The sequence below is a fragment of the Columba livia genome, chromosome 1 (assembly GCF_036013475.1).
Source record: "Columba livia isolate bColLiv1 breed racing homer chromosome 1, bColLiv1.pat.W.v2, whole genome shotgun sequence".
Lineage (NCBI taxonomy): Eukaryota > Metazoa > Chordata > Aves > Columbiformes > Columbidae > Columba > Columba livia.
The window spans coordinates 56579008-56591252 of NC_088602.1; the positions used below are offsets into that span (position 1 = coordinate 56579008).

At 40.7% G+C, this 12245-nt stretch overlaps 1 protein-coding gene across 1 annotated transcript in view; it reads right to left on the reverse strand.

Annotated features, from left to right (window-relative positions):
* SLC15A1 (solute carrier family 15 member 1) overlaps positions 1 to 11112 on the reverse strand; it is a 44191-nt gene extending 33079 nt beyond the window's left edge. Inside the window, exons 1-3 of the mRNA XM_021290569.2 lie at positions 10791 to 11112; positions 2429 to 2480; positions 1759 to 1852 (exon numbers count right to left, since the gene is read on the reverse strand). Of these exons, the coding sequence (XP_021146244.2) occupies positions 1759 to 1822 (64 nt within the window). The 5' untranslated portion in view covers positions 1823 to 1852; positions 2429 to 2480; positions 10791 to 11112. The remainder of the gene's footprint in view (positions 1 to 1758; positions 1853 to 2428; positions 2481 to 10790) is intronic.
* Between the last annotated feature and the right edge of the window lie 1133 nt (positions 11113 to 12245).

Here is a 12245-nt window from a genome sequence, read left to right on the forward strand (position 1 = left end):
CTAATGAGTTAACGGCACACAAAACATTGTAAAGTCATTTCTGCCAAAAGGTGTTTATTTTATTTTTGCTGAAAACATAGCTTGAGGTCAATAACTCATACAGTGTTCTATTTCCAGTTCCTTTCCTTTGTTTGGTAACATTGTCTTCTCTGTAGAGCCAGTTACAGTCACTTGTATTTTTATTGGTGAGTAGAGCCCAGGGTGGATTGCATGTAAGGAAAAGAAGCCTCACGCAGGCAGCTGCCAAAAATAGAAGCAATCCACCATGAGGAGCAAGGGGTGTCCCCACTGAGCCAGGATTTACCCCTTGTCCACTTTCTCTCCATATCCACCATGACAACATCTTTGATGCTTTATTCCTCCACAGTTTTTCCCTTGGGGAATCTGATGGGATGGTGTTTTGTGCAAAGCCTGGATTTAATAGAGAACATCCATTCTGGCAGTGCAGGTCTGTATGGAAACCAGCATTAGCTCACAAGTGCAAGGAGGTGTCAAAAATCTTGTGTTTGGACTTGGAGATGTTACCATCCCTTCCAGCCTTGAAATACCTTTATGGGTCCACCCTTCAGCCTTAACCTTTGTACCGCACAATCAATAAATAAAGAGAGCACATATCATGTGCTGTGAAACACATGAGGCGTGAGACTGGGAGAGCAGAAACGCGCACAGTAATCCCGGTTTTGATGCCGAGTTACTGGCAGACCTTGTGCAATCTATCTATGAGGCCAAGAGAGTCTCACCTGCCAAGCGAGGGCACTCCCAGCAGGTAAGTGGGGTGGACAAATAGGAGTGTTAGCACAAATATTAAGGACAGCTGCTGAGAGAAGTAGGGCAAAACACGAGAGTGCCTGATTCAAAGCCTTTATATATTCCTCTCTACTACAGAGAAACAGGTACCTTCGAAGCATGTAACCGTGTTTAAGAAAAAAATATGATGACAAAGGTGTAAGTATCCTGCACTCAGCTAGGATTCAAGTCTTTCATTGGGTAGTGACACTTCTTAAAATTCTGAATTGCGTATCTCTGCCTTTCGTCAGGATAGGTTTGAAGTTGCCTGACACACAGCATCACTCTCTCTCATCTAATACAATGCAAGTTTGTTGAACATTACTCAAAGTATGCTGAAAGCACTCTACCACCTCTTCTATGGCAGGGCTCTGAGCAACCTGACCTAGTTGAAGATGTCCCTGCTCATTGCAGGGGGGTTGGACTAGATGACCTTTGAAGGCCCCTTCCAACCCAAACTATTCTATGATTCTCTGATTCAAGAGTTTGTTTTCTTTGTCTTTATTGATATTCTTCTTCTGAAGCTTCAGTTTCATGCTACAAGACCTGATATTCAAGTGTTTTGGTTTGGTTTTTTTTTGTTTTTTTTTTTTTTTTTTTTTTTTGCTTTCCATTGAATTGCATCTTCTGAAGTTTCATCACTAGTATATTTTCAGACAAACTGTACTTGACATGTTTCTTAAGGACAACACATCAGAGCCTCAGCAGTGCAGCAGCTTCTAGGGCTGGCTGGATTATCTTGTCAGCTTACACAACCAGCCCCACAAAATGAATCATATTGTTGACTGGACAACACAAGTACAAGTGTCATCTCTTGACCAATCTGTGTTTTGAGTCAAGCACATGTAAAAGTCTGGAATCAAAGTGACCCAGTATTTAGGAGACAAAGTGTGTTTTTCATTTGAGATGCTTAAATTATTGGTTACAAGTGATGCATGCCTTTTTTCCCGCCCCTCTTTTTCTTCTCCTTACCTTCAAATAAGTCTTCTTGCAAATCTGGATGCTCACACTTCCAAGGCCAAATGTCCTGTGACATTGTACATTATTCTTGGGGCAGGAGGGAGTGCTGTTATACAAAACATACATGACTTAAGATGACATCAACATCTGCAGTGGAAATAATGTATTTTGAATTTAAGTAATCAGACAAGATAATATCATTTTCTGAAAGCTTACATAGACATCATATCTTCACCAGAGGATACACAGCTTCTTTCCTTCCATTACTTATAGCCCTAATGTATCTCACTCAGATTTAAATGAAAACTTTAGCAGCAGCATCTGTCAGAATTTAGTATTTAGTTAAACTTCAATTGATTAGTTTGTCTTGCTGCTCTGCTGTCAATTCATCATAAATTTCTGTATTTCATTTTAGAAATCTGGTCAAATGCATCCTGTAGGAACATAGGGCATCTAGACTATTTTCAGGTCAGGCCAAAACCAAAGTCTGTGAGCTTAACAAGAGCTGCTCAAAATGGTAGGACTTTTTCTTGCTCTGGATACCCTCGTTGTTGGAATACATCCAGCCATTTCTTTCTTTTAATTATACATTATTCATATGCATTGAAACATATTCCCCTTGTCAGAAGCAGCTCCTGGAGATCCCAGCAATCAAATGAAAGAAAATGGACAATCTACTCACCAAAACAATTGTCTATGGTCTTCTAGCACTGTCCTTAACAAAGGAGTAGCATCTGTAATACAGAGATTTTAATTCTGTAACTAAATTGCCTGAAATTTCAGTACTGGAAGCTATCCCATGAAGAGTGAACAAAAAGACTTGCTTTTTAGCAGCTCTAGACAGAAAGCAACTTTGATATCCACATGTGAACTATTGTTTTAAAGAACGGTAATGCAGGGAGACGGGCCCTTTACCTCCAGTAGGACATTTTACATTCTTCTTTGTCTCGGCTCCATCCTTCTCTCACGACACTGGGAACCAAATTGCCATCTCTCAGCCTCCTGCCTGAAATCCTGTCATTGAGGCAAGGTTGCGATGGGAAGGAAAATGAAGGGTATAACATACGATTGAGCTTCTGCAGTCTCCAGTTCTTCTGATAAGCATGGCTGTTACGTGTGGAAAAGGTAAGAATCACAAATCCTGTGTGTTATGTTTATAGTTGTTTAAAAAAACACCGATAAATACTGAAAAGTAAATTGAGTTCTACCACTTATAATCCATTTACTATCCTGTGGTGGAAGAAATGTCCAATTAAATGAAATGTAAACACGAAATGTAACCATGGCAGCAGTACCTAACATTTTTTACTGTCACAGATGTCACATTTTGAGAATTCTGATTTTCCAGTGCTAAAAAAGACATTTGAAGACATAGCTGAAGTTGCAGGAGAATTTGTAAATTATTCAAACACCTGCAGTTAGCTATACAAAAAACAAAATTGTTTAAAAATTATATGGTCTCAAATTGAAGGTTGTATCTTGCCCAATATATCAATCAATACTTAATTTGCACTGCTCTCTTAACTACCAAAGTTTGCAGAGTTTGTAGTTATTTTTCTATTGCAAACTTTTATAAGTGTGTTTTACAGAAAGAGCTGTTATTAATCAGAGGGTAATGGGCCTGATGGGTTGAAAACAGGGATTCAGAATTCCCAGCTTCACTTCTTTCTTTGCTGTTGACCCACTGACACTTCAGTGAATAATCTAAACTTCCTGTGTTTTTCTGTCTGTAAAAACATTAATATCTACAAATGTTTGTAATCATAATCAGATTTTCACACAGAAAATTTTCTACTTCTTCACCCTAAAAACACTATAGAATATGATGATATCCTGGCATTCAAAATTGTCTGTCGTATTATAATGAGATCATGGAGTGAACACGTTGCACATCTTGTGATCCCATATACACATGCTACTTGAAAAATCTTTCTTTTAAAAGATTTCAAATTGCTCAACCTATTCAACAGGTACACTATATACACAAGAAACATTTTCTATAGCGGAAACAGTCCCATATGATGCAAAACCCATGCAGAGCAATGTATCCCCGCAATTTCCAGTATAATTGGAAAGGGCATGCAAGCAGAATAAATGGCTTTATTTTTCTATTTGTTTGGAAACTGATGCAGAACAGATTAGCCTGCAACAGAGCGCTCTCTTACATAAACAAGCAATTATATCTGGTTGAGAGCAAAGCTCTTTGAAACACTCCTAGCTACTATAGGTAGAAACTCAAAAGGAAAGAAAAGAAAAGGAAAGAAAAGGAAAGAAAAGGAAAGAAAAGGAAAGAAAAGGAAAGAAAAGGAAAGAAAAGGAAAGAAAAGGAAAGAAAAGGAAAGAAAAGGAAAGAAAAGGAAAGAAAAGGAAAGAAAAGGAAAGAAAAGGAAAGAAAAGGAAAGAAAAGGAAAGAAAAGGAAAGAAAAGGAAAGAAAAGGAAAGAAAAGGAAAGAAAAGGAAAGGAAAGGAAAGGAAAGGAAAGGAAAGGAAAGGAAAGGAAAGGAAAGGAAAGGAAAGGAAAGGAAAGGAAAGGAAAGGAAAGGAAAGAAAAGAAAAGAGAAAAAGTAGCCTAAAATGGAAGGGCTCACTGTTACAGAAAGCCTTAATACACTTGAACATTTTAGTAACAGGCTATAAAATCATCTTCCAGAGAACAAGTGTAGCATAAGCTGCACAAATCATTTGAACTGGAGCGGTTGAAAATCAGTTTGTGTATGAAAAGTTAATACGAGTTTATTCCTCCAGAACTGCAGATGCTTCAGATGACGCAAGTACTAGAACTAAGACCACTTTTATCTGTTTTAATACTGGAGTTAAGCTTACATACTTTTAAGTTAAATTCATAGGTTAAACTTCTATATGGTTATACTTGGTTATTAATTCCAGTTTCTAGTACATTATTAACTTCCTTTTTATGAATGTGATATTGATCAGAAATGCTTTCTTCACCAAGTCCTGCTACTGCTGCGGTAACACCTGTCTTTTGGTTTCAGTAAAAAAATCAAGTCTGTCCAAGCAGAAAAGGTTTGTCTGCATCCTCTCCCTAAGAAACAGGAATGCCCATTTCATTATTGTGGATATGTCAAATAGGTTTGTACTTTGTCATTACAACCTCTCTAATACTTATTTGTGTGTCCCAACAAGGAATATCCACAGATACAGTCATCATCCCATTGAAGATGGTGAATTTTATTCTCTTTTTGAGAACAGTTTGTTAAAGTGGATGAGAAAACACTGTCAAAGAACAGGCTATCACCCTCTTGCTTCCACATCCATTCACTTGCAGTTCCTGGAGACAAGGAGCAGATCCTGGTTTTGTGTCCTACTAAAACAACTTCCTCTCCTTTCTGTTATCAGATAACACAAACTCCTAATGAGGCCTCTCTGCTATAGCTGGTTTTGTTAATATTCACCCTGAACTTTCCTTTATGGTTCCCTCGGGAACAGTTGATGCTGGGTATCTGCTCAACACGTAACATTCTCCAACCGGTAACCCCTGACTGGCTTCTCTGAAGCCCTGCAAAACCTTCCAGAAAAGATGCCTGGTTACACTCAGCTGAGATCATAGATTTTTCATAAGGCAAACATTGTCTACTATAAAAAAAATTGAGTTTCTTCAGAAAGTTTGTACAGAGACATATGCTGCCCCACCACAGATCCTCAGTGACACCCCACCTTGTTACATGGGGTCACTAATGATGAGGAGTGCAAGTCAACCCTGGTAACAATGGATTCACAAGAGATTTAGGACAGCATTATAGCACATGTGCACGGTTCTAAATATCTACACCTGGGTCATCTTAAACGTGATGAACTAAACCATGTCAGAGAAAATTATGGTCAAAAAGATGTTCTGTCTGATGCTATGACTAAGGGGCAGGTGCTGATCTCCTCTCTCTGGGGACCAGCAATAGGACACGAAGAAATGGAATGAAGCCATGTCAAGGGAAGTTCAGTTTGGACATTAGGAAAATGTTCTTCAGTAAGAGGGTAGTTGGTCACTGGAACAGTGTCCTCAGGGAAGTGGTTATGGCACAAAGCCTGTCAGAGTACTAAGAGCACCTGGACAACACTCTTAGTCATATAGTTTATTTTTAGATAGACATGAGAGGAGCAGGGAGTTGGACTGCATGATTCTTATGGGTTCCTTCCAACTCGAGATATTCTATGATTCTGTGACTATTTTCTCAGCCTGAACACTGCTGATGCATGCTATGAAAGCAAAGCTGAACATAATGAAGGTCTTTGGCTAAATTTGCATGGAAGACAACTATTTTTTTCCACCAGAACAAGGCCACTGAACCCAAAGAGTACTGAGAACAGCCGAAGAGGAGTGTTCAGAGGCTGGGCCTTGCAGATGGACTGGTGAGAAGAAAGTATCTCAGCAGTCAAACACCTGAAAACTGGCACAAAACTGAGGCTGAAAGGTTAGTCCCAGCAGAAGGGATACACTGCACCTGAATTAGCTTTGCCCTTCTCATGATCCAACGTGTATTTTTCACTCCTGCTGTTTTGCAATGCAGCCCTACATTATGAAACCATTACCACCTCCACCTAACAGGTGTTGCCGCATTTTGTATCGGGGTGAAGTTGGAATCATATGAATTGGTTTTTAACATCATTTGAGATAAAGACGTGCTTTTTTTTTTAATTTTTATTTTTTTGTTACAGCAGTTAGACATATTTAGTAATCAGGACAGACCAGACAGAAGGAGCAGAGATGATAAAATACATCAATTTTTAAAATTCTGTGGCTCAGTTCTCCTAGTGAAGAGATTCTTAAGAATCAAGACTTCAGTAAGGCAGGATGACACTGTAACCTAAACCAAGATTTTCCTCTCTTACATCACCAATAAGTATTTTAAACAAAATATTTATCAATTATTGTTAAATACAGGATCCGAAAAAGAGTTCTGATGACAACTGTACATGTAAATTCCATATATTGCGAACGAAACAGGAAAGAACAATTTAGTGGAGTTTTGGGGCAAGAATTTGTAAGTTTCAATGGCAGTGTAGCACATCCTGCTAGAAAAAGAGGGAAATCTGTTCATGTCTTGATTTACCTATAGTGATACAATTGAATAAGGATAGAGTCAAGCTGATGTATATTAATGTCTTAATTGAAAAGAATCAAAATTAATTAAAATACACAAATGAGACAAGTAGATTAAGGAGGCTGACTCAGGTCAATTTTAAGTGCTTTCTATCAAATGGCCAGCAGGTCGAGGGAGGTGATTCTGCCCTCCTGCTCCACTCTGGTGAGACCCCACCTGGAGTCCTGAGCACAGGAAAGACATGGACCTGTTGGAGAGGGGCCAGAGGAGGCCACAGAAATGACCAGAGGGCTGGAACAGCTCTGCTGTGAGGACAGGCTGAGAGAGTTGGGGTTGTTCAGCCTGGAGAAGAGAAGGCTCCAGGGTGACCTTATTGCTGCCTTTCAGTACTTAAAGGCGCCTGTAAGAAAGATTGGGACAGACTTTTTAGCAGGGCCTGTTGCAATAGGACATGGGGTAATGGTTTTAAACTAAACAAGGTAGATTTAAACTAGGAAGGAAGAAATTTTTTTACGATGAAGGTGGTGAAATACTGGCCCAGGTTGCCCAGAGAGGTGGTAGATGCTCCATCCCTGGAGACATTCAGGTCCAGGCTGGACGGGGCTCTGAGCAACCTGATCTAGTTGCAGATGTCCCTGCTCATTGCAGGGGTCTGGACTAGATGACCTTTGAAGGTCCATTCCAACCAAAACTATTCTGTGATTCTTAATATTTAACTGTTTGACCAATAACTCTAATGTAATTTAATCATACATAAAGTCACTTGCAATTTGGTAAAAGCAGAAAAAAAAAAGCCAAAATGAAAGATTTGCGAGTTCCAGGAGCACAATACCTAAATAGATGACTCTTAGATTTGAAGAGGACAACAAAGTATCCTGTAGATTTTTTCATATACTTATTAATTTAGAGTAACTTAGTTTCCAGTAGAGCCCCAGTCAGATACCAGCAACTTGAGCAAGAACAATGTCAGCCAAGAAACAGAAAAAGAAAGAAGGTTTAAGTCTGTAGCTGTTCCCAGCGCATCATCAAACGGCTATATGAAGTTATAGCCAGCACCTTGTGAATGAAATCGTACTGAACAACCCCACGTTCTAAGAATTTCAGCCCTTGTTTCTTCTAACAGGATTAAAACAAAATCCAACTTTCATGCTGCGTGGATCAAATGGTTTAACTGTCTTGTAAAAGCTGACATGTACCACCCAAAACTGAGATAAAGTAAGTTTTTCACCACTACCTTAAAGGTGGAGACAGGGGAAAGGAAGAAAACTGAAGTTCTTGTTCATACAAGGCACCATTCTCTTGAACAAGCGTCCCAGGCATTTCTTCACTTAAAAGCATTTTGAGTAATTGCTTCAAACACTAGAAATATTGGCATGAATTGCTCGTCAACTTCTTCACTGGTGCTGGCAGTACAAGATTCTGCTGTGACAACTGGCTGAAATTTGACAGCTGAACACAAGTCTTTTGACAAATAACATGCTGTCCTGAACAGAGACCCAGTTAGCAAAGACTACTTCCTAAAGTTCTTGTGTTAGAGACTGCATGCATCTGTTCTTCCCAGAATGTTGCTATAAAATAGCCATGAAACAGAAAAAGATAATAGTAGGTAATATTAGCTTAAAACAGCCAATGATTTCATACTACTTTTCAAATCTTGGCTTCAGGATTTAGACCTAGGAGAGACCATTAGCTCTGAGCTAATGCACACAGCCTGAGCTTTGTACTACAGGTTACCAATACCTGAAACAAAGAAGTGATTAAATAAATAACATCTCCTTACTGTAAAGAATATCTGACAGAAAATGCCAAGACCTTTGGAATTCAGCACCGTTGGTAGTGTTCAGTGTAGTGGTTAATGGAGATTAAGAACCTGATTTGAATTTCTAATCTGAATTTGCCTGACTTTAGCATCCAATCTCTGCTACATCTTCCTTAAGCAGATTTTAAAAGCCTCAGAGCATCCGCTATGCTCTTTGTCAAGACTGCTTTTGTATCGTACACACCTTCTCCATTTTCTGCTGAGTAAATCAAAACACTTTGCCCTAGATCTCCCACCATATAAGATTTTGCTCTATCCCTCAAAGTTTTTTTTGACTCCTGGATAAATTCTTCAGTCCAACATTCTAAAACCTTAGCCCCAGTGTCTTCCCAGTAGCAGGGTGTTTTCATAATGGTTTCGCAGGTGCTGTAGGGCAAAGGGTAAAGCCACCATGACACATTCTGTTTATATCCACTTGCTACATTAGTCCCCTTTACCACAGAATTACATTAGCAGTTTACTTACTGGAAGCTGGATGTTCAGAACAATTCTTAAATCTTTTGCACTGGTTCTGTTTTCCAAGAGACAATGTGTACAATTAATTTCAATTTCTTGTTCCCAGAAGTATGACCTTGTAGGTGATAACACTAGAACACTATGTTTGAAGCTCCTAGTTTGGAGCAATTCAAATTGGAGAGACTGACCTTTGTCTTCATGTAAATTAAATCAGTGAGGTTTTTAAAAAAATTGTTTCTGGAATACTAGTGAAAATATTGAATAGTGCCACTATGACACCAATACTTTTGGCAAGTCTTCTCTAAAGCGTCTCCGTTTGGTTTTCCATCAAAGGTCTCTAAAAGCATTGGCCAGGCTGCACTTCAGCATCTGGACAGACAGACAATTATAATGTCCCACTCCTATTGAACTGTCTTGTGGTGCTGCATGGAGCTGAAACAGGAACATTAAGATGTGTTTGAATTAAATACGAGTGGGAATTACTTATGTGAAAGCACAAGCAGCAACATGGGTTGAAAGAATAGCACGGGTAACTGATAACTGAGGAGGCGATTAACAGCAATTAAACTGGTAAACACTGAGGAATGTGCTGTTTACATCAAGATCAGGAGGCCTGAGCTCTGATAAGGCCACAGCAGAGTGACTTGTCAGCAGAAGACCTGAGCTCCAACACCAGGAGGATGGTCCCAGCAGGAGGAAAGGCCATGGCCATAAAGACACTCAAATGAGAAAACATGGACAACAGGTAGCAACCCTCCCTGTGGTTTATGGGGGATGAGGTAAGAAAGATTATAGTGGAAAAAAAAAATCACATTGTAATTGCTGAAGGATATAAATACCTGCATGATTGTTGTGGTTTAATTCCGGCCAGCAGCTCGGCCTTACACAGCTGCTTGCTCATCCTCCACCCAGTGGGACTGGGAGAGAATCAGAAAGGTAAAAGTACAATAACTTGTGGGTTGTGATAAGAGGAACAAGTCTTTTAGAAACCTCTAGGCCTAATATAACAGAAACCTAACAGAGTAACAATAGCTCTATAGAGACTGGACATGAGGCAAAGCGGGATGTCCTTAGTTTGCAAGCTGGGAAAGTGGAATATTCCACTAAATGAAGAAAGGGCTACATGGCTTTTGCTGAGTAGCAGCACAAAATTACAATATGCATGCGTAAGAAATCAGGTCAACAAGCTGAAAACGGGAGGGCACCAAGCTGTAAAGATCACCGGGGGCCACTAGAGACCCCTGATGACGACCCTTGAATAACAAAGATGGACTTCTGGCAAAGGGCGGGGGTTTGTAAGTAATTTATGTTTAATGCATGAACAAAGTAGTAGAAACAAATGAATATGCAATTAGTATTTATAGTAAATACCAAGAAGTGCAAATCACACACATGCTTGATTAGAGGAAAAAATCTTCTGAGCGTTGGGTGCTCTGCAATAGAAGTGCCTGTTTTTTAATGCTTTCAAAACAGTGTCAAGGAGTCTTTTTGCCAACTTTTGGTATCAGCGAGATCAAGATAGTTTAATAATTAAAACAAACAAAAATGAAACAAAACACCTCTCTCCCCTCCAAAAAAACCCCAAACAACACACCAAAAAACCTCCCCAAACCCAGCCAAACAAAAACAAAACAAAACCCCCAAACAAATAAAGAAACAAAATAAAAAAAAAAAAAAGAGAGAGAAGAAAAAATATATGCAAAATCTCTCACCAACAACTGACCGATGCCCATCAAGTCCCTGAGCAATCACTGCCCTGGCCAGCTTCCCTTTCCCCCCGTTTTATTGCTGAGCATGATGTGATATGGCACGAAATGTCCCTCTGGTCAGTTGGGGTCAGCTCTCCCAGCTGTGTCCCCTCCCGGTCTCTTGCCCACCCCCAGCCCGCTCACTGGTGGGGTGGTGTGAGGAGCAGAAAAGGCCTTGGCTCTGTGCAAGCCCTGCTCAGTAACAGCTCAAACATCCCCGTGTTATCAACACTGTTTCCATCGCAAACGCAAAACACAGAACAACAAGAGCTACCGTGAAGAAAATTAACTCTATCTCAGCCAAAACCAGCACACTGAAAAAGTTTTCCATTGCCAAGGAAGAAAGACCCCCAGTGACATGGATTAACTCAAGAGCCACCATTCCTTGTCTTCTGCAAGGATTGTGAGCCTGCCTGGCCTGGCTGCTGGGACACCGGCATCTTGGTGCTTGGGAGCATGTGGGTGTGAGAACATGACTAGGTGAAATCTATGAGAGAGTCAATATGAGTAACAGAGATCAATTTTCACAGAATCACAGAACGTTAGGGATTGGAAGGGACCTCAAAAGATCATCTAGTCCAATCCCCCTGCCGGAGCAGGAACACCTAGATGAGGTTACACAGGAATATGTCCAGGTGGGTTTTTAATGTCTCCAGAGAAGGAGACTCCACAACCCCCCTGGGCAGCCTGTTCCAGTGCTCTGGAACCCTCACTGAGAAGAAGTTTCTTCTCATATTTAAATGGAACCTCCTGTGTTCCAGTTTGTACCCATTGCCCCTTGTCCTACCATTGGTTGTCACCGAGAAGAGCCTGGCTCCATCCTCGTGACACTCACCCTTTACATATTTATAAACATTAATGAGGTCACCCCTCAGTCTCATCAAAGCTAAAGAGACCCAGCTCCCTCAGCCTTTCCTCATAAGGGAGATGCTCCACTCCCTTCACCATCTTTGTGGCTCTGCGCTGGACTCTCTCCAGCAGTTCCCTGTCCTTCTGGAACTGAGGGGCGCAGAACTGGACACAATATTCCAGATGTGATCTCACCAGGGCAGAGTAGAGGGGGAGAAGAAACCTCTCTCAACCTACTAACCACCCCCCTTGTAATACACCCCAGGATGCCATTGGCCTTCCTGGCCACAAGGGCACAGTGCTGGCTCATGGTCATCCTGCTATCCACCAGGACCCCCAGGTCCCTTTCCCCTATGCTGCTCTCTAATAGGTTGTTCCCCAACTTATACTGGAACCTGGGGTTGTTCCTGCCCAGATGCAGGACTCTACACTTGCTCTTGTTATATTTCATTAAGTTTTTCCCCACCCGACTCTCCAGCCTGTCCAGGTCTCTGGATGGCAGCACAGCCTTCTGGTGTGTCAGCCACTCCTCCCAGCTTGGTGTCATCAGCAAACTTGTTTGAAATAAAT